A 23,425-nucleotide genomic window follows, 5' to 3' on the forward strand; every position below is an offset into this window, starting at 1 on the left:
CTAAGGTGAAACTATGAACAGAAAGAATATTTAATTCCAGTCTCATTAATATACACAGTTGATGACACTTTAGAGAAATTCTAATAGAATTACATTGTATGACACACTCCGGTATAGAACACAATACCTTACATATATTTTTAAACGTGAGTATATATAAATAGTTGAAATGACAGAATGCTTTTATAGTAAGGAGTACCTCCCTGGTACAACTACTCTGTCAGATGGATTTGTTTATGTTTATTTACAAATACATAGTCAAATACTAGGGTATTAACTGATCACATTCATTCATAGTGGCACACATATGCACTTCTCAAGAATTGAATGGCTTCCCTGGAGACTAATTCTGTAATGTCCATTTTCAATGCTGAACTAAGATGGATAAACAATTTTTATTACTATTCTGGTCTTCAAAATGACCAGTTTAGTTCAATAATGCCTGCTTTTACCTTGGCCTTGTCCTTCTCTGAAAAGTAACAATATGTCCATCTGAATGAGAATATGGAATAACAGGTGCTAAAAGAATAATGTTAGAGTGAAGTCTTGTAATTTTTCAGACCTACTTTGTAGAGAAAGTACTAAGATTTCTTAAGTTTACAAAATTCCAGTAGATTTGACCTGCTCAAAACAGTAAACAAGGGATTTTAAACAATAACGTAATAAACATTTTCAACTGCCACTTTATATGACCTGTTAATACAACCAAACAGAGAAATTCTCTTTTTAAAATGATGTTGTAGTTTTATGGCAGGTTTATTGCTGGTTTTGTCAACAATTACCATAAAAAGGCAAGTCACTGTTAGCATTATGGTGCCATTTATGTACATGTACCCAGAATACATGTTTTAGAAATGAAAAGAAAAAAGAATGCAACAAATACCAGAAAGTTTTGAAGACAGTAACAGCAGGTGTCAAAGGTGAGGTGTGTTTGAATCACTTGTGTAGTAAACTTTACCGTTCCATGTGGAATTCTGAAATAAGCAGCACATTACATCTTAAACAACTGTGAAATTTTAAATCTTGGTCCAGGTGTTGGATTTTATTTCAGCATGCATGTTTTGGGTAATATTGAATTTAATATTCTCTGTGTGTGGCTAGAAAAGCTAAAATGTTCTGTTATAGGCACATTCCCAACTGTTCAGTCACTGCATCTTGTGTAATGGGGACATAAATGCGATCCCCAGTAGCTATTCTTATTTGGCTTTTATTTCATGAAGTCAGAGAGCAACTTAGCTAGAAAAACAAAAACCCAAACCAAAACCAATATATACATGAGATAGAGGCATCCCGCACTTTTTCAGGCAATGAATTTTTAAAAGGTTTGCTTAAAAATACAAGATACAACAATTGGAAACAGCCATTCAGATACAAGCTTTAAAGCAGTTTTTTTTTAGTCCAAGAATGGGCAGATGGGTAATTTGTACTAGATTTGTGTTTTGCTTTGGGTGTGTTTTTTTCTTACTAGTCTTAGTACCTCATTGCCAGATGCTGCTATTTCTGTAGACAATGTTAATTCTCTGGCGGATGCACTTTGCTGTTACATTTCAGAATTTAAAAAAGGTAAGGAGAGTGGGTAATTTTAACTAGATGCAGTACTACCATTGTAAATATCACTAGTAAAATGCAACAGGACAGAGCACGCATCTGCTAAAAAAACATAGCAATCTTTGGGACATGTTTCTTAATGCCTTAACTTTCTTCATACTCCTATTTCTGTTTTGCTATTTAAATTGTAAAATTGCCTCTGAAGATATTTAAAATGGCTTGATACAATATTTGAATATCAAGATAAATATCCACTTGAGTGACAGAATGCTAATTTCTCTCTGCTTTTGCCCAGAAACACTAGGAGGGACAGCTATTGCAGCTATCGAAATAGGCATATTGCACACATTGAACACCTTTAGGCACAATGTTTGTTTTAAACAGTCATTCAAAGTCCTGTGATCTTGACCTTCAGGTAACTTTGATTATATGGCAGAGGGGTCTCTAAAATGGACATCTTGCCTCTTTATAGCTATGAGATATTCCTTTACCTCTTATGCAACATCATACAAAGAACAACATATTAATGTGAACCAATCTGAATAAACAAAGGAAGAAAAGGCATATAGTAGTCAAAACTTATTAGAAAGCATGTCTGCTACAAGCACAAAAGCTTATTGTCAACAAGACTTCTAAAAAATATTTCTAAAATAATTCAGAATTATAGTTAACTAGGAGAACTATTTTTAAATTACATATTAACATTTTTATGCTTACAGTTCTGTTTTTAGTTGAAACTGTAGAGACATGTTAAGAGTACCAGTTAGCATACGCACTTTATTAAATTAACTGTTTGCTTTATATTGGCACGTAGCAGATAAAGACTATGGTGTACTTGTTCTTTTTTCCCTTATGAGCTTGTCACATGTATAAGTAAGGAGTTTTACTGTATGTCAACAAAATAAGAAAAATACAGGACAGGATTTGCATCATTATGCTATTTGTTTTTACAGTATTACAGCTAGTATTTTTCACATGGGACACAAGCATTTGCCATTATAAAATGGAATAAATGCTTAGAAATCTTCATTAACATAATTACCTATTCTTATTGCTTCAAAAATAAGAATAGGATTTTTAATAAATAAAGAAGTGCAACGTAATGAAACATTGTATACTTGGAGTGGTATATGAACATGTTAGTATGCCAACTTTAACCCTTCTCCATGGAAATGACAGTTCAGTGATCAGCCAGTTTAAGAAAAAAACTGAAACGCCTGTGTTCTCTCACCTCCCAGAATCAACAAAATGCTAATTCTTGATATTATGGGAGGAATAGAGAAGGAGAAAGTAAATATTATGCCATCCTGTAAATCACAGATTGGCCCATAGCTTGGATAATGAATGTACTTTTTGTTCCCTTGTGTCAGTAAAGACAGAATTGAAATTAAAAAGCATTTAGAAAGGGCAACAAGGGCGACCAGAATTTTGGGATGCCTTCCAAAGGCGGGAGGGCTGGGAAAGGCAGAAATCTTTAGCCTGGAAAAGAAAGAGTATGGCACAATATGGCAGTGGCCCACAAAAGCAAGGAAAGGATAGCTTGGAATCAGCATTTCATTCTTCTTTTGCACACTAGTACTAGGGGACATGAAAAAATACTAGCAGGAGCAGTACTTAAAATTTAAAAAGGGAAAATTTTTTCATGCGACGGGCTAAACCTGTGGGCCTGCTTGTTGAATGGTATTGTCACAAGACAGCTGATGTTGGCAGGGACCTCTGGAGATTGCCTAGCAAAGCGCCCTTCTCAGAGAAAAAGTCTATATAGATTCAAGGGAAGGCTGTGTAAGTACTTTGAGGCTCATCAACTTCTGCTGAACAATCTGCAACATGCTCAGGAAAATCTCTGTTTGAGAGAACATGGGCGAGACAGAGGACAAGTAATATGCATGCACTTCTCATGTTCTTTCCTGACAATCCACTTATGGCCAGTGGTGGAAACATCACACAGTGTTAGATGGTTCTTGACTTGAACCAGTATATCCTTTTTTGTGTTTTGTTGTAACTTAATACACACATGAAATGCAAACCCTAAAGCACTCATCCCACACTAAATGTAAAGAACTAAGCAGTTGATTATGAAATGTCATGCAGAACCCATCTTATTATCTACAAATAAATGGAGGGACATCTGTTTTCATGGAGAGGAGACAGAAAAAAAGAGTACTGTGTATGCATTCACAGCACCTATAAAAGTGAGAACCTATAGTTTTATGACTTGCCTGTTCTCAGAGATTCCGATTCTGATATTACAGTGAATTGCAGTCACTCCTTCTGTATCGTTTTCTTCATACGCTTATCCCAGTGTTATGACAAACCTAGATATGTAGCTCTGCGTAATGTGTACTCTGCAACTTTGGACAGACCTTGCAAGCTGTGATAAACAGCTAAATGAAATTAAGCTTTTCAGTTAGCAATCTTCCAGCAGAAGCATATTTTTTTGTTACATAGCACACAAGACTGAGTGAATCTCAAAAAGAAAATGTTATCATTAAGTCCCTCTTTCAGTTGCTGGGAGCACACAGCTGTGCAAATGTTCCATATGTTAAGCCTTTTGAAATACAAGAGGACCTTTTGATTATTGCCTGGAGGTACAGTTGACATGAATAGCTTCAAAGAATAGTTCTATTGCCTTTGGGATGAAGGACTGAACGTGCAGTACTAATAAATGACATTTCTGTTTAAAAGATTTTCTCATATAAGGTGGCATCACATTTTGTTTGTCATCTTGTTGATTAGCAAGTCATAGGAAAAATGATGTTGGAATAGTCATTCCTGGCAGCAATCATCAGAAGAATCCAGTGTTTTCTATCATTGATATTGGCCAAATTTCTGTCTTACTTTTTCAAAGCAGACTCTATCATCACAGCAATTAATGTATTTGTCAGCTTCAGATTAGATGTCATAGTTTGAGGAAGACAATGATCCAAAGCTCAATTAATTAAAAACCTGGCCACACCTATATTAAGTACTGTTTCTTCAAGAGCAAACTATGTTTTGTTTGATTTACAGTCTGCAACATCTTTCAAATTAAATATTGACTGTCATTTATTAAACCCTAAATAACTTTGATTCTTCAAAATCATGCAGATTAACTGTTTCTGCATGCCATGATTGAATTAAATAGGAGCTTTTTTGGATACAGTTGCCTAAGTAGCCCTACAAGACTCTGCACCTCTGGGCTCCTCCACAACTATCTGGTTTATACCAACAATATATTCTTTACCTTATACATGTTTTAAGACAAACCATTCTGTTTTATTGTTTATCTTATGTGCCGTCTGCATGCCAGAGCTACAGAGTAGTATGTTTTTCAGACTCCGGTTTTCTGCTAATAGAGCAACTCACCTCTTTAATTGTTTTGATACCTTTCCTGGATCCCTGCAGAAGCCCTAACTAGTTATGAGGCCTGATGCTCTGGTGGGACACCTTGGTTACAAAGGTAAAGCAAATTAAAACAGAAAAGAACTTGAAACAAGATATTTTAAAATTGAAAAGTTGCTTCCTTATCAGTAGGATACAAGAATAAGAATGTACTGATCTTTATTCTCACCAGCTTTTCCTAAGCAGCAGAAGATTAAGATTGTAGGACAACTTTGGTTTTTAATTACATGTTCTTCATGTGCTCCAATTGTGGCAAGAAAAGCATTAAATAAACAAAACATGCGAAGCAATGTAATGAGAATATTTTCAAGAGCAATTTGATTTTAATGAGAGAAAGAAAAGGGAAGAATTATAACAGGAAGAAAAAGAAAGGTTTTTCTTAGTGCCAAATAGCACATGAAGAATCTCAAGGAAGAAAAGAATTTAAGTTACTTACAGGTTTTGCACATCTTTTAACTGATTCTTGAATTCTATTTAATAGGATACACTCCATCATAATACTAGTCCTTTATCTTTATGAAAGTCAGAAATCAGGCTAAATTTTACAGATTTCTTATTTTTCCTTGCATAATTTTTACCACTTTAAGATGTCCAAAAGTGGTATATTTTGAAGATTTTGACAACACGTTCCAAAGTTACTAGCTGATATATACGATGTATTACTATGACTGCTTTTGACAAAACTTTTGCCCTTTTTACTTGGTATTGAAGTAATTAATAGATTATATTCTTTTACAAATGTTAGCAAATGCTTGGTTAAATAGGAGTCAAAGGTCCTTCAACAGTTTCTTAGGTATGTGTGAGATTATAAACAGCAAGATCCAGCCTTTTATTACTTAATATTACATTCATTATAACGAGCTCATAGTCACAAATAAGAATGAGTGGTAGATAACGTAATAAACATTTTAAAATAATTGCACTTTATTTTGAGGAAATCTAGAACAACATATTCCTGTTTTAGAATTCTTTCTTACTAAAATCTCATGAGCTACAAGAAAAACCTAGACATGCTGTTTATCAGCTACTCTGTTGATCAGATATTTACATTTACCTGCCATTGAATGTAAAATTCAAACCTATAGAATTGTCTTCTAAGTATAAACTGTTCTCTGAAAAATGCTGCCCACAAAGCTAAAGTTCTGAACCAAATATATTCAAATATAATCAAAAAAGCAGATTTAAAGACCATCAGTCTCCCTTCATGAATCAAAGGATAGGATCAGATTTATTTGTGACCCTAAGACCAACAAAATTAGCTTATATCGATACTGGTAAATATCTGAAAAAAAAATATAAAATTACTCGGAGTGGATGACAAAAGACAAAATGGCATAAAAGATCACCTTGGTTTTCCCTAATAAAAATATTACAAAACCCAAATATGATATAATGTGCTTTAAAAGTGCAATGCAGCAATATTAGTCAAGAAATTAATCTAAGACAAGACCTGACATAAGATTGTTGACATTGTTTTCCCCTGATCAGACTGAAAGCACTGCACAGATAATCCTTCTCAAGATGATATGACTTCAGAACCTGGTCAGCAGGAAGGCACAGAAATGCACATTTGAAAAAGGCTCCATGCAATCATGAGTGGAGGCAGAGGAATTATTTAAATTATTATTATTGCTTTTTTAAATTTCAAGCCAAACATACTGAATGGCCTGGGACCAAAAGATGGAAAAGTGAGGAAGAACCAACTGTGAATTAAATATAATGAAAAAAATCTCAATATTTTATGTGGAACAGTTTCTTTTCTTTAAAATTCTTGCAAAATACTATGAAAAGGCCTCAGAATTTCTGATACCTACTCATTACATCAACCATATGTAGCTTGGGTTGAATTGTCTTCTGAAAGCCCCTGTGAGCCCAGTGATATCTTTATTATTAATTTGGTAATTTCTCTGGTGTTTGTTGTTGTCGCAGCCAATTCCTTTAATTAAGAAGACAAAAATACAAAGCAAGGTAGGTGGGTATCCTTTCAGATGGTAATCTGTTTCCTGAAGCCCTGATTCAGTGGCAGTCTGCCCGGGATAAAACTAAATTACAACTCCCAGCACCCCTCTCACTTCCAATAAGTTGTTTTAATTTTAAACCAAGCTTTTGAATACAGAAAGATATTTCAGATAACACACAATTTAATGGTTGTCCCAGTGGATTTTTTTCATAGTCATTTCTGGAAGAAGCCTGTAGGGTTGTTCATGTAATTGATTCCCACATAATTCAAGGAAAGTTGAAAAATTCAGTATATTATTGAGTGAAACACTCTATACAGGTGAAGATGGCCGTGCTGCCCACAGATAAGGCAGTTTGACATCTATTACTGGGCAGGTTTCATTACTCGGTATCTCCAGTTTTACCAGCTACAGTAATACAAACATCTCAAGGCAGATCCCCAAACTAAGGAGGCTCTAAGTAATATTGGATTTTGCCTTTCCTCCAGCTGATTCCACAGTGACTGTGTAATAAGAATAAACACAAAAATGCACAGGATTAAATGCTCAGGCTGATGATCAAACAATAAGGGTTGAACAAATTACCAAATATCTGAGTCACAGAAACAGTCTCTGTTCAGGTAGCAGCTCACTGCAGATACAATATAATGTGAGTTAGTTTAAGCACGTACTGAGAGGTTTAGGCTAAACCATAATATATTAGAGTTATTATGGGACCAGTACTATTTAATATCTTCATCAATGACATAGTGGGATTGAGTGCATGTTCGGCAGGTTTGCAAATGGCACCAAGTTGAGTGCTATAGCTGATTCACTGGAGACAAGGGATGCCATCCAGAAGAACCCTCACAAGATTGAGGACTGGATCTTTTCAAATCTCTTTAACAACAAGGCCAAGTACAAGAGTCTGCACCATTGTCAGGGCAATCCTTGGTATCAGTACAGGCTAGGGAATGAAGGAATTGTAGGCAGCCCCACAGGAAAGGACTTGGATGTATTGGTAGATGAAAAATACAACATGAGTCTGCATCGTGCTCTTGCAGCCCAGAAAGTCATTTATATCCCAGGCTGCATCGAAAGTGTGGCTGGAGGTAGAGGGAGGCGATTGTCCCCTTCTGCTAAACTCTGGTGAGACCCCACCTGGAGTACTGCATCAATCTCTGGGGCTCCCAGTTCTAGAAAGATATGGAACTGTTAGATGAGGTCCAGAGGAGGACTACAAAGATGATGAGAGGGCTGGAACACTTCTCCTATGAAGAAAGGCTGAGAGAGTTGGGATGTTAGCCTAGAGAAGAGAAGGCTCTGGGAAGGCTCTTTTGATAATGAAAGGGGGCTTCTAAGAAAGATGGATAAAGACTTTTTAGTAGGGCCTGTAGTGACAGGACAAGAGACAATGTTTTTAAACTGAAAGAGGGTAGATTTTAACTGGATGTGAGGCAGATTTTTTTTATGATGAGATTGGTGAGGCACTAGAACAGGTTGCCTGGATGCCCAGAGAAACTGTGGATTCCCCATCACTTGAAATGTTCCAAGTCAGGTCAGGCTGTGCCTTGAGTAAATGAATCCAGTGAAAATGTCCCTGCCTCATAGCAGGTGGTGGATTTTAGAGATGATCTTTAAAGTTCCCTTCTAAACTAAAAATATGCTGTGATTCTATGATCATAAATATAATTATTGTATCTCATTGACATGTGGATGTTTTATCTGTTAATGTGTTTCTGTGCCTCGAATTATTGTAGCTTCAATGTTTAGTTGTAGGATAGAAATTAATCACAGACGATGATCCTCTCAGATTCTGGAAAACAATGACAGTAATCAATGCAAATACTCGCTTACATTAAAAGTTCCTGGATGTGCATGGGCTATTTGTCTTTTTAATTATATTGAATACTAATGGCATTCCATAGTTATTAAAAGAAGGACACAAAGGATCGACAGGTTGAAATTAAATTACAAATTAGAAGTAATACATTTGGTTCTTAATCTTCTTTCCATAAAAAATGAAATTAGTTTTATTTCTTATAGTACATCACAAAGCTATCAAATTGTTACATGCAACTAAGAATGTCCATTCTTACCTTAACAGCAGATGTCTTTTTTGAAACAAAACTATCATCCTTAGGCTTCAATTTGTGTCACCAATCAGAGCACATGACACTGAGCACATGATTGTGTAGGATAAAATATTATGCTTCATTCTTAAGTATGTTTATAAAATATTTTCTTAGTATTTAATATTTCTACTTATTTAGCAACTGAATGGGGTCTATAATAATAGCCGTAACTTGATATATTTATTAGATGTAAAAAACAATAACCATTGAATCATAGAATGGTTTGTGTTGGAAGGGATGTTAAAGATCATCTAGTTCCACCCCTCCCGCCATGGGCAGGATCACCTCCCACTAGATTGCACAAAGCCTCATCCAGCCTGGCCTTGAGCACCTCGATGGTTGAGGCTTCCATGACTTCTCTGTGCAGCTTGTTCCAGTGCCTCACCATCCTTGTAGTAAAAAATTTCTGCCTATTGTCTAACTTAAATCTACTCTATTTAATCTTAATACCATTACCCTTCATCCCATCACTGCATTACCTGATAGAGCCTCTCCCAATCTTTTCTGTAGGCCCACATTAAGCGTATTTTTGAGTTCTAGATTGAGCATCAAATGCAATTGAGTTCACATTCCTCGCATAGTAACAACACTGCCCTGAAATCTTAGCAAATTAATGCAGTTATATGACAGTATTAACACTAACCTGCAATGAAAAGTTCTTCCAGGTCCATCAACGCATACACCTCCATTGTAACAGAGACTTGAGTTCAATGTGGGCTCCTTGCAAACATCAACATCAACTTCACAAAATCTGCCAGTGTACCCAGTCAGGCAAGTACAAACAAATGCATTGACTGCATCTTGACAAGAACCTCCATTAATGCAGGGAGAAGATTCACATTCCTGAGGACAGAAATAATGATACATTGACTACCCAGCTTTAGAAAACATTATTTACTCATTCATATCAACAGCAGGTGGAAGAGACTGTATCTGGAGACTTGAAAAAGACTGGTAGATTTTATTATTTGTCTGATGAGCAAGTCTCTAATTTTGGGGCAATTTTTATTTATACTGAGATCCTTTGATAACAACTCACACTAACTTCTGAAATGATGTTTTATCCCACTCATTAATCTTAGAGAAACACAAAAATACTTTTGTATAAGCAGCCTTATAGCCATAAATATGCACTTCCCACTCATGATTCCTTTATTAAAATTTTAAACCATGGTTTCGAGCCATAGTTTATACAATAAGTTTTTATAGTAAGGCCTATTGCAGTGAAAAAAGCTACATTAGTAGAATAAAAATATCACTTATATTAACCAATGCACATAAACCCTTCATTAAATATTTCCAGAGAAATGTTTCTATATCAACAGTTAATGTATAATATTGCAAAGAAAAACATGTAGAAATGTTTGTGTTCTCATACTACAATTCCCTCTGATAAAGCTAATGTGATAGTCATCAAATTCAAATAAAGCAAAGTAGCATCAAATTAATATTTCTATGGGAAAGTTTAGTTAGTGCAGTTGCCAGTGCAATGTATTTTTGCCCTTGAGCACAGAAATATTTTTTCCATGTATCCCAAAGGAGTTTTATTTTGCTGATGCCACCCGAATAGTCCAGCTACTTCTAGTATTTTAAATTAATTCTTATGCTTCTGTAACTTTAGGAGGTTTAATTCTTTAAGGATATCCAAGGACACTCAGATTTCCTGCAGGTACTACAGTTGCTTTGACAGGATGTAAATTCAAATATCTATGGGGAATCATGAGAAAACAACTTATTTTCCTTTAAGCAATCCAGCTGGGTGTCTATAGGATGATATATTAGTGAACATTACATAAACTAATTGAATTATGCATCCCACAGGAATATGGAGATAGATTTATCAACTGCCAAAAAATCTGTATCTAGGTTCTAGAAGTAGTCTTTTTCTATATTAATTATATTTGTTGTTGGTAAACATAAGTCTTCTTTGTTTTGTTTACAAAATATCTCATTCCACAGTTCAAATTTCTGGGCTTTTTTTTTTTTTATTCCAGTAACTTCTTTTGTCTGGTCTTCTTAATTTGGATTAAATTAAATCCCTCTCTACTACTTCTGTATTTATAGCTTTGCTCATTAGCAGAATAAATTAAAAATCTATTAATTAATGGATCATTTTTTTACCTCATTATAATTCAAAAGTTAAAATTAAAACAAAATATCAGAATCCTCAAAGTGGCTAAGGATAAAGGCAAAGCTTAGACAAATGTTCACAACTTTGGCTTAACACACCATCACAGTCGCACTATGTTGCAAACTTAGTGTGAAACTTTTTCATTTTCTTCTACAGAATATATTGTTTCACTAAAATCTTACAAACCTGCTCAGATTAATTATTTTTTACAGTAACATGAAATCCAGATGGATTGCAGAAAAGAAATCACACCTATCATTTTCTAATAAACTTTGATTTGCTGCAGTTAAAAGTTCATCATTAAACTTGCAAAGAAAAATAAAAGGAGTATACTTTGTGTACCAGAGAATTGCTGGTATGTACTGTTCCTAGGTAAGGGAATTTATCCTAAAGTAGGTGAGCTACCACAATACCAACAAATGCTGTAATTCACAGTCTAAAAGAAATGGGGCATTAGATGGAAAACTGAATTTGCAACACAGCTGTGACCAAGTCCTGCCTGTCTTAGATTCTACCAGAGACTGACTTTACAGCTTGGTATTAGGGAATAGCTGTCTCTACAGAAAATTCCCAACTACACTACATTCATTCCCCGAAGGTAGGGGCACCTATTTCAGTTTTGACTTTCTCTTTGCAATGGGAGACTGAAATTTAACTATGACCCCTAGCCAGAACTTTTACAGGGACTCAAAGTCCTAGAATATTCTCTCTCTTCTCTAGTGCAGTAGGGGGAAAAGACTTCTTTGGGCACCTCAGGTGTCCACTTCCCAGTCTTGTAAGAAATCCTTTAGCCTTTTCTCACCTAGAATTGATCAGATCCTGTCAAAGGAAGATAAGACCCTGGAAATTACAAAAATAATATTAAAAAAGATGGGTAATTTTAGATTTTCCAAAATGTAAATCACTGAAATATAGAAGTGTCACAGTTACTCACTTATTTATAATTCATTTTGTATTTTCTTATTTTCAATGGGTCTTTTTAACTTTTACTAAACCTGAAAAGCTATTTTGATCTGGATTTTAAAAAATGCGGACTTTTTAAGCTTCAAAGGCAAAGTCTTAACCTTACAATAGTCCTTCCAAAACTCTACAAATAAACTGTTTGAACAAAGCAAACAACTATCACTACCACTCCTGCAGTCAGTGAGTGCAACACAGGCTTAGTCCTTTAGAAATTTACAGTATTTGGTTGGTAGATATAGAGAATTAATAACAACTTTAAACAGTGACGATAACTCACGCTACAAGACTGAACACTGCTCATCTGCAGATAAATAGGAGTGACTGCAACCTTTTGCCATTAGAATCAAATGTTTGCCAGTAGCAGAAAAGAAACCTACTCACTGATCATAGGGCCAGTTTTTCTGTTTCATCTTTGTGTTTCCTCTCCTCAATCATATGTTTTGGGGAAAGGAGGTATACAGTGTTGGGGAAACTGTATTAGTGTCACTATACAGCTCTCACTATACTGCTCCTGAAGTGGGCACCTCTATGGCAACTAAAAATCCACAGATTATGTTACAGAACAGAACACTCTGGTCTTGATCAGCAATCCAGGCCTGAAGATGCAAAGTAATTTAACATTAATTTCCTAGCGAAATCAAAGGGGAATAAACTTCAGGAATTGCCAGTGGTTTCAGCTTATGAATGTTTCAGGCTGTCTTACTATGTTCTGCATTCCCTCCTCTATTCCCTGCTATTCTTCCTAAATTGTACTGCTTTCTCTTCTTCATTCTGTCAGAATAATAGACTAATATACTTTCTAACTAAACCAAAAAAAAGAACAAAACAAAACAAAACCAAGAGCAGAACAAAGAAATATTTTTTAAAAGTTTTTTTGAAAACCACTTTTCTAATTTGTTTCTCAGCTCCTGACACATGATGTTATGCAGGTGTAACTTAGAAACTGTTATTGAGGGGAGAACTATTTGAAGATGAGGACATGGGAAGTTCTTAAGTCAGCATTGATATTTAGAAAGAACAGATATAAATCATCAAAGTCTGACTGAAAGTTTTAAAATCTATCTATATACAAAAAATGTAAGAGAACAGGTTGAAAAGGAATCTGTATTTAAGAAGTAAGAATACATAGCTATTTTGTTCACAAGCCCATTTGATAAGGCTGTTTAGAACCCTATTTTGTAAATACATGTATTTTCACTTGAACTGATAATGCCTGTGGAAGCAAGAGCAACTGCCTACAGAAATTTGTCCTTCATTAGTAAGTCATGATCTGTTTTAAAGAGCCTTGTGCATTAACAGTGAGAAGAAGGTAATGATGATGCATCACCTTAAAATTCCAAAGGCCACAGTAGACATCAGTGTATTGAACAAAGGAGGCAGAAAACAGTGCTTCCTTTTGACACTTAGGGTTTTTGCAAGGTGATTGAACGCACTGGCAGCATAAGAGGGTCTCATCGTTGGGAGTTTAAAAGTTTAATACTGACATCTGACAAGAAACACATGAAAAAGTCTTAATAGAAGGTTAAGAAATAAATATGCGTGCTTCTAACTAGGATTAGGAGTACTTAGTGCAGCAAGGGGTTCCTGAACAGAATCACTGATACATCCATGCACAATGTCACTTACTCCAAGATGAAATCTATGTATGTACAGCAAATACTTCATTACGTCACAACATTTATTACTATTATGACTTTGTGTAACTTCTACCAACAATTTGCTAGCAATGAATGATTAGAAAAAAAAAAGAAAAACTAAAACACCAAAAAGAAATTCCTCTTCAAAATCACCAAGTTACTTTCAGTTCTTTGTTGGAGTTCTCTACAAAAATATTCCATTTAGGAGCCAGAACAATTGCTGAGATCTCCAGGTGCAACCAAGCAGTCGTAACAGTAACAAACTGAGGGGCAGTAACAGTGACAGCTTCTGTCTCTATGATTTCTTTGTTTGATTCCTCAGGACTGTCTAGAAACAGCAAGTACTATTTTATTATTATTCTTTCAGATTTTTCTCTTTCTTTCAAGCAACAGTTTCATTTTTAGTCTCCTCTGAGAACACAGAAAATCTCATCCTTTGACTGGGGCTTCTTCGGCTCACTCAGGATGTGAACAGGAGTCATAACACTTTCCTGTTGCTGCATCGATGTACGGACTCTGTGTGTGAGCTTCTCTAAAGTCACAATCAGCCTGGCCTCAGAGATTTGCTGCCCTCCTTCCCAAGCAGTAAGACAATATTCCAGGTCTTGCAGATTGCTTCCTTTAAGAAAAGAATTTGAAGTGATTCAGGCATCTCCCTGGTGCAATCTGTTCAAATACATCTAGGTAGCAAGGTTTTGTTTAGAGCAGGGGGCTGCCCAAAGCCAGGCACAACTGGATCCAGCTGTCTATAACCTGCCAGGCACAGCTGAGCCCCACGGCTGAGCTGATGGAAACTTGAGGAAAGGATATTTGAGAAAGAGTAAAAACATTGTGCAGAGAAGTGTCAGAAAGAGGAGTGTGGAAAAAGTGTGAAAAACAGCCCTGCAGACACAAAGGTCAAAGAAGAAGGAAAGGGACATGGTGTTACAGGCAATCTCCACCAGAGGAAGTTGTGGGGAAGTGGGTTGATTCCTTCTAGCCACGGAGGACCACAGCGGAGGAGATATCCACACTGTTTGTGTTGTGTTTGAACATTACGCTGCAGCAGATGTGCCCATAGAGAGCCCACAAAGGACTAAGCTCCTGGCAGAACCTGCAGCCCGTAGAGAGGGGCTGTACAGGAGCATGTCTTCTGGCAGGTTGGGAGGAGAGGGTTTCAGTTTTTCATTGTCGTAATCTTCCTCAAGTTAAGTCTGTTTTGCCCATGATGGTAATTGGTGACCATGAATTATCTCCTTGTCCTTATCTTGATCTGTAAGCTTTTCTTCTTATTTCCTCTCCTCTGTCCTGATGAGGATGAGGAGTGCGAGAGCAGCATGGTGGGTGTCTGGCCACCAGCTAAAGTTAACTCACCACACCCTGAATAAAATCACAGAACCATATAATATTTTGGGTCGGAAGGGACTTTAAAGATCATCTAGTTCCAAACCCCCTGAGATGAGCAGGGACACCTCCCACTAGATCAGGCTGCCCGAGGCTCCATAGATTCCCGGGGCAACCTGTACATCTTTCTTTTCTCTCATCAGAACAAGTAACCTGTCCTAAGTGAGCTACATTGCCTAGCTTTTCCTGTGACCATCTCTGCCCTCTACCTGTTCCCTTCCTGTTGTCTAATGTGTTCCCTTCACAGGCAGAGAAGTCAAATCAGGGCTGCAGCTGTCTGTCTCCAAGGAAACCAGAAGGCCAGAAGATCTGCTGCTCAGGCCTCATCTTGTCAGGTTCTTCCTGCTCTAAAGAGGTTTGACCCTTCCACTATCACCAAAAAAAAAAGAAAAGTGCCACTTATTAGCTTCAATCAGGGTTCTCTGCTCATTCTTTAAACATCATCACAACTATGTCCAGTGCTCACACTCTGCAGCATTCCGGTACTCCTCCTCCCAGTTCATCTTTGAAAACACTGGCAGCTTCAATGCGCTCTCTCATAAATAAATGAAAAGATTTAACAAAGCAGAAATTTTACAATTGTAATTATTTGTATAGCAGGGTTTTTTACCAACTTTCCATTCTTCCAATCTTTATTCTCATACAAATATCAGAGTTTTCTTAGATCTGATCTCCTTAAAGTAAAGCAGGAGGGCTCCCTTTCATTAGGCTTTTTCTTTTTTTTTTCCTGTTTCTGTTTTTTCTGTGAAGAGAAAACTTTTCCCATTTTTATTCAAGAAGCAATATACCATGTTTATGTGTTGTTAACAGGCAATGACCTTGAAAAATATCTTAAAGTTGTAATGAACAAGCTATCAACAGTAAGTCCCATTGCAATGCTCTGGAAAAATTGCTTCTACTATCCTTTAGTCTTCAGAGAGGGGAGCTGCGACTTACACTTAGACATGTGATTATTCCTTTTTTTGTGCCTAGGAGAAACTGAAACCTTGTGCCAACTTCTAGAATCTATTTGTTATAAAAGATGAAAAAAAAAAAAAGAGAATATATAAAATTATTTAGGTAATAGATAAAATGCTTTACAATTAGCTAAGTGTGAAGTAAATACCACTTAGGAGAATTTGTCAGATAGATTTTTTTTCAAAAACATTATTACATCATAGATCTCATTTTCACATGATACTGCCAAGAACATAAATAACCTATATAACCTATAAATGATTAAATTCATGGAGTATAGGTCTGTTTCTAGCTATTAAAAGCAATAATCAGCTATAAGATGTTACAGAAGTCTTGATGGCTCTGTGAGTGTTCTTAGGTTTAGTCTCACCAGGAAAATTAAGAGAGAGATAATGGCAATGCACAGGTTTTTCAGAAGAAGTATTAGAGATTAAGGATTATTTTAACTTTTAGAGAAAGTTAGTACAAAACATAGAGAAAAGGTACAACTTTCCTACTGAGAGTCGGCCACTGTAAAACTGTTAAAAGTAGCTGATCTTCCACCTTGTTATGTTCTTAAAGGAAGACTGGATATATCTCTAAGACATATGCTTTAGGAAAACATAAGTTAAATACAAGTATTAGTTTCCATGGGGCTGTAAATGAAAAGACTATAAAGACTTCTGACAGGAGAGCAGAATAGGGATTTTCTGGCTTGATTTTTACTATATTATTGCTAGGGTGCATGCAAGTCCAGACTGATTTTGTCAGCCTTGCAAGATCATTTAAAATTCAAGACAAAAAAAGTGAAAGCATATTCATATTTCTAGTTATGCAATTCTTTTAAGGTTAGGTTAAAGATTCTTCGTTTGAATAGTGCAAAACACAATACATTGTTTATATGAGAGCACTATAATTTATTATATCTTGTTCTCCAAATATCATGGTGTGGTAAATCTTGTTTGTACTAGGAAGGGGATGACTGTCCCTTAAGAGAGCCCACCTGACACGCCATAGTCCACTGGTTTTCTTGGCAGGGAATTGTTCAGAAATCTGGACTCTAGCAACTGACCTAGAAAGGCACAGCATTTTCCTCAAGGCATATTACACCATTATCCAAATCTGTGGGTCTATACTGACATCTGTCTTTGGAAGTGAGGTCAATCTGCCTAAGAAATTCCAACTTTCTACGTATCAACTTATACAATTTCCAAAATCACAATCCATAGCTTGGAAGAGTTATCAGGGGACTTACTTAAGAAAATTAATATAAATAGTAAAAAAAACATTATTTTTCCAAACAATATGTTAGTTCAACTCTGTTTCTTGAAACAAAAACTAAAAGTGCATTTCAGAAGTTAGGTTGTTTTTTTTTCTTTTCCTACAGAAAGGACTATTTTTCATTAGTCCTCCTTGGAAACTCTGATTAGAAATAATATTTCTAAGTCACCTTACAATCTATTTCTATGAGAGAGATTAAGGAAAAAAAAAAAAGGATGATAGATGTATTTTTACTTAAGTGAAGTTTAGCTTTGCACCAAAAAAAAGGTGATTATAAAGCAGACTAGCTCTGAACATCTGAACATAAATAACTCATGCAATCCACTGTGACGCTGAGCTGAGAAAATAACAGATATTGTTATATTGGTGAAAGGCAAGGATGTGAAAGCATCAGGGCAGGTTTAAAAGTGAACAGTTTAGTCTATTTTGAAGCAAATCTATACTGGCAATAAACCAGCTTTTAAAACAGATGTTTGAACTAGTGAAAAAAAAATAGGAATAAAGGAAATCAATGCTGTAAGTAAATGCCTTAGAAACCAACTCACGTGTTAAAGCAAAGTTTTGTGCATACAAAATGCAGTATGCATGTGGTTTTTAATGCATCCTGAATCTATATTTCCTAAAAAAGTCTAAATCAGCACTACTGTTTCATAAGAAAGGCACAATTTAATATTTTAATATAGTTTCATGGTTATGCAAATCAACCATTGTTCAATGCATATGCATTTCAGTTCCTTTTAAAGATACTTTACCACAGTTTAATATATTTCATTTATCATGAGTACAACCATCTGATGTAATTATGACTGCTAGTAAAAGGCCCAGGTTTCCTTTGCTAAGTTTGAAACAGCACTTCGTTTAAACTGTGTGGTTCACTGAGTTATGGACTTCTCCATTCACATGGGAGTCTAAAGTGTACTTTTATTTTGGAATAAATCTCAATAGTATTGCTGCCATGTAAAAGCCTGATATTTACATTAAGAATTGAGCTGAATTCACCAGATATCTAATTCTCTTTTATGTTTAATAAAATTACAAAAAAAGTTAATTTTTCTAACCAGTACCATCATTACTCTATTTTTCCTGTTACTTTTTTAGTTACTATTATCACATAATGTTTAGTTATTAACTTCCCAAAGATTTTTCATTTAGTGGATTAAACACACATACAGCATTTTATGGAATGAGTTGGCAAAACTTATTTCTATATTTCATAATGTTGATTTTATCCAACATAATTCAATTCAAAACAATTTCAAAACGACCAAAATATTTTACTTTGACATTTTGAATTATGGACACAAGGAGAAGAGAAAAATAATAACAATAAACCTATTTTTTAGGCAACAATGCAGAGAAGGAACAACAATACAGAGCAGCAATCAGACGAGTTCTCCATCTGGCTCAGTATTCTGTCTATAACATCTGTCGAGAGAAAGTCACTTCAGGAAAATCACGTGAAATTTGCCACTTTCTACAGTGTGTGTCTCATGCATCTTCCCTGTAAATAGAACTGTGTAATCAGACATGATAATCAGTGTTTCCCTGACTAGTTCATTTATCGTTCATCTATGGACCTGTTGTTCATTACTTGCCTAATTTTTATGAACCTACTAAGAGTTCACCTTCCTCCCTAGCCTTCTGTGGCAGCTAGTTCTAGAGGGTCTCTGCTTCCTTTGAAATAAAAAGCATTTATTTCTTCCAAATATTTCTCCTGTTTTTTTCGTGATGTCCCCCTAACTGGTTTACTACAGAATTACATGGAGAAATTTTCCATCTAAGTATCTGCCACTGCAATAGTTTTCTAGCCCTTAATTTCATTACCTTCATTTTTTTCCTTTTCAAAAGGAATAGTTCCAGTCATTTAAATCTCTCCTCCCAAGGCAACTATCCATTCATATCATTTTTGTTTCCCTCTGTAGCTTCTCTAACTCTGCTACATCCTTCTTGAGACCCAAGATCCAGAACTGTTAACAGTAGTCAATATGAGTCCACTCAGCTTTTATATAGCAGTGAAATTTTGCCCTCTGTCTTGTTTCCTGATCATGATGCCAGCAGGCTGGGTTTCTTTTTCTTCTGTTCTGCACTGTAACTCTATATTGAGACAATGATTTCAGAGAACAGTCAATGATTGCTCTAAGTCTTCTTTCCTGGGTTGTAACAGACAGTTCTGCTAAGTGTCAGGCTCTTTTCCCTCAGTACATTATCTTACACTGAAGCTAATCCTCCACTTTGAACTCTCTGCATTTTGTGAGGTCTTTCTGTCATTCCCCAAATGCAAAGAGTTCACTGAGCTTCACTTGCTGTGACCTTACCCCGCCTGAGTGCCCATTTTGCACTTTAACCATCATGTAATTCCACCAGTTCCCTACCTACCTTCCTGGTTTTGATAGATACGAAGAGCTTTTTACACATTAGAGCATCCTTCAAAAGGCACTATTCAATTTGTCTTTTAGCTTTTTGAACTTCCTTGTCAATTTTTGAACTAAAGTGGTTTATGGACTTTTCTGATCTTCCCAGGTGGGCAAGCTTTCCATTTATTAAAATGCCATTCTTTTTTTCCCTGTGATAACCTTAAATTCTTACTTAGGTCACTCAGGGAAGGAACTGGATGGCTGCTATATGGTTTCCCCAGAGCCTTCTCTTCTCCAGATCGAACAATCACAACTGTCTCAGCCTTTCTTCAAAGCACAGGTGCGTCAACTCTCTGATCATCTTTGTGGCCCTCCTCTGGACTGGCACCAACAGGTCCATGGGGGTCCCAGAGCTGAATGCAGTACTCCAGGTGGAGATGCAGCCCAGGATACAGGTGCACAAAATGTTGAGCTTCTCATCAACCAACATCCCCAGGTCATTCTCTTCAGCACTATTCTAAACCCATTCTCCACTCATTCTTTGTTTATGTTTGATATTTATCTGACTCTGGCGCAGGACGTTGCACTTGGCCTTGTTGAACTTCATGAGGTTTTCACAGGCCCACCTCTCAAGCCTGTCAAGGTACCTCTGGGTGGCACCCCTCTCCTCCCACGTGCCGACTGCATCAACCGAGCCTGGTGTTATCAGCAGTTTTGTTGAGGGTGCACTCCATCACACCACTCATGTCACTGACAAAGGTGTTAAACAGTGCTTATCCCAATACTGAACCCAGAGGAACTCCACTCATCACTGATCTCCACTTGGATATTGAACTGTGCATCACAACTCCTTGAATGCAACCATCCAGCCAATTCCTTACTCACTCAGTGGTCCATCCATCAAATCCACGTGTCTCCAATTTAGATACTGCGGCAGAGTGCCAAATGCTCTGCAGAAGTCCAGGTAGATGATATCAGTTGCTCTTCCCTTATCCACCAACGCTCTTACCATCACAGAAGATTTGTCTTCGGTGAATCCATGGGTTTCAGTCCTGCAGAGTAAGTCTGCTCCTATATGAGGTCCTCTCCACTGGCCACAGGTTCCTCCTAGAGTCTGTTCCTGTGTGGGCAATCCATAGGCTGCAATTCTTTCAGGATATATCCACATGCAGCGACATGAGATCCTCCATGGGCTGAGGTGTGCATATCTGCTTTGGTGAGGTCCTTTTCATGAACTGTAGGGAAATATCTGCTCCACCACGGCTGTCTCCAGAGGCTGCCAGGTAACCTCTGCTCCAGTGCCTGAACACCTCCTCCACATCGTTCTTCACTGACCTTGATGTCTGCTGATTTAATTCTCATGCTTTTCTCCCTCCCTCCTCTTTCTGCTGGGCAGTGGTTTTTACCTTTTCTTAAATATTTTTCCACAGAAGTGCCACCACCTTGGCCGAGGGGTTTAGTTGTGTCCTGAAGCAAGTCTGTTGGAGCTGACTAGAACCGATTGCATTCAGCGTGGGGAGACCTCTGGCCTCTTCTCACAGAAGCCACCCTTGCAGCCTCCCCTCTAAACAGAACCTTGACATCTACGCCTAATGCAGTTGCATAAACTTTAACACAAGGAAATGTGTCTTTAAGGGAAGAAAATATTGAAATATATTTATCTGGATTAATTCCTGATTATTTTTTAAGCATTGGAACTGGCTGATGTTAATCTAGAGGAAAATAATTATAGAGAATAAGCCTACCATGATTATCTAGATGTATACACCCACACACAGTCAGAAATCCTTGTTGATCACTGTAAGGCTTGTAGAGGCATGATATATGTCTGACCAGGATGAACGCAGTGTTAGAGTCTTTAAAAATATGACACCTGCAGCACAGTCTAATCACATTGCATGCAAATAGAATGAATATAAAAAAAAATGAAGCCATCATTCTGACAGACTTATCTGTCAAATATATATGGATATTGTTTCTTTCTATGAATTTCTAATCTATGCATTTTCAAACATCTCAGTATGAAATGTGGTTATCTTTTGAATATGATTTTATGCAGTTGTCTACAGGTCATTAAATCTCTCATTCTCTTAAAATGGAAGAAAGTGTAAATCATGGATGTTGCTAGAGAAAATATTACCCAAGGGTATTCTGTATTAGCATTTGCAACAGCTGATAATCATACAGATTTGCAATATCATATCATGATGCACACTCTGTTGAATTGAATTACTTATTTTCTGACTTTTTCTTTCTGTCAAAGAAGTTGGAAGATAATATTCCAACTAGATTTACTCCTTGTGTGAGACTGTCATGCATTTTCATCAGAAAAGTTATAGACTATACTTCCTTTATGTAATGTGAGGTATTTTTAGTTATCTAGTGCTTTTAGCTATCTATAAAAAAAAACATGAAAGGTCCCTACATGCACAGAGAAGCTAAAAAGAAGTTTGGATAACATTTTGGAATGTGTTTTTGACAATTCAGAAGCACAATATTGGAAGCCAGATAACCCAAAGGAGAGTAGAGAGCAGATCTCATGCCAGATTTTATCATGAGACCAAATGCATTTAGAAGGATCATATTCCAAGATCTGATTAAAGTGTTTGGCACAAAACCTGAAAAAGTCTAATAACCATTACATACTTTCTCCAAAGTGTGGCCAATATTGTAAGGACTGTTCAGTGTTATGCCAGATGTAGTGACCTTCCACAAGTTGGTTTGTTGACCATGGGAATCTTCATGGCACAAAGTCTCATATACAGATGCCTTCTCATCCACAGCCATTCCCCATGATAACACAAAAATATTCTTGAATTTAAGAGGAGGAAGTGAGCAGTGTATTTTTACACTGCACTTTTATTTCACAGAATTCTGCAGTTACCTAGATTTTGAAATTTTAAACACAAGTCATGCTTATCTTCAGTATAGAACATTGCATCTTGAGGTTTACTATTCAAATATACAATTAAGCTACATCAAATGGGGCTCACAATGCAAATTAGGGAGTTACGTCATCCATGCTGAACTGAGGTAGAAATGATTTTCTGGTAATGTTGGCTTAGCTTGCTGTGGCTTTTCAGATTTATTATTCACACTTCAATTCCAAAGTTCTTTAGACATTTTCACAATCGTCTTTTTCAGTGCAGTTTCATGTAAGTAACAAATAATGAACTTTATGGAATAGATTTGAAACAACTGAATTTCTGTCATGCATTTTCAACTAAATGACCTATTCAGAAGTTACTTAAACAAAAATGAGTTTCAAGAGGCCTATTACCCTTTCTCCTATAATTAAAATTTGAAGACTTACATTAATATTTATCTCACATCTTGAGCTGGTCCATCCTGATTCACAAGTGCATTGGTATCCATCAATGAGATCTATACATCTGAAATACGAAATCGTATTATTCAGACAAAGCTATATAATTCTAGATTCAGCGCTAGTAGTATTATTCCATACATTTCAAAAGAATATAACCTACTGAAATCCACAGTACTTTTAATTAGTTTTATGAATAAGTCTCAAATGCATATACTATGGGTACTGAGGGGTTTATAAGATGCTGATTGTCACAATAATAGATGTCTTCCCATTTCCACCTCTTGGCATGTAACAGCTAAAGATTTGCTTTTAAGTATATTAAAGTCTAATTAATTCACATGTACTGAAGAGGGGTTCATGCTAATGAACAAAAATGAAAGAGAAACTGAGATAATGTTACAGTATATTGCA

At 36.3% G+C, this 23,425-nt stretch overlaps 1 protein-coding gene across 3 annotated transcripts in view; it reads right to left on the reverse strand.

Moving 5' to 3' along the window:
• Window positions 1-23,425, reverse strand: part of EYS (eyes shut homolog) — an 880,825-nt gene that overhangs the window by 420,793 nt on the left and 436,607 nt on the right. For all 3 annotated transcript variants that reach the window (XM_054063979.1, XM_054063978.1, XM_054063977.1), the window contains 2 exons: window positions 23,000-23,078; window positions 9,645-9,844 (listed from right to left, as the gene is read on the reverse strand). In XM_054063979.1, coding sequence (XP_053919954.1) covers window positions 9,645-9,844; window positions 23,000-23,078 — 279 coding nt within the window. The remainder of the gene's footprint in view (window positions 1-9,644; window positions 9,845-22,999; window positions 23,079-23,425) is intronic.

This window comes from Cuculus canorus, chromosome 3, assembly GCF_017976375.1.
Source record: "Cuculus canorus isolate bCucCan1 chromosome 3, bCucCan1.pri, whole genome shotgun sequence".
In the NCBI taxonomy this organism is placed as follows: Eukaryota; Metazoa; Chordata; class Aves; order Cuculiformes; family Cuculidae; genus Cuculus; species Cuculus canorus.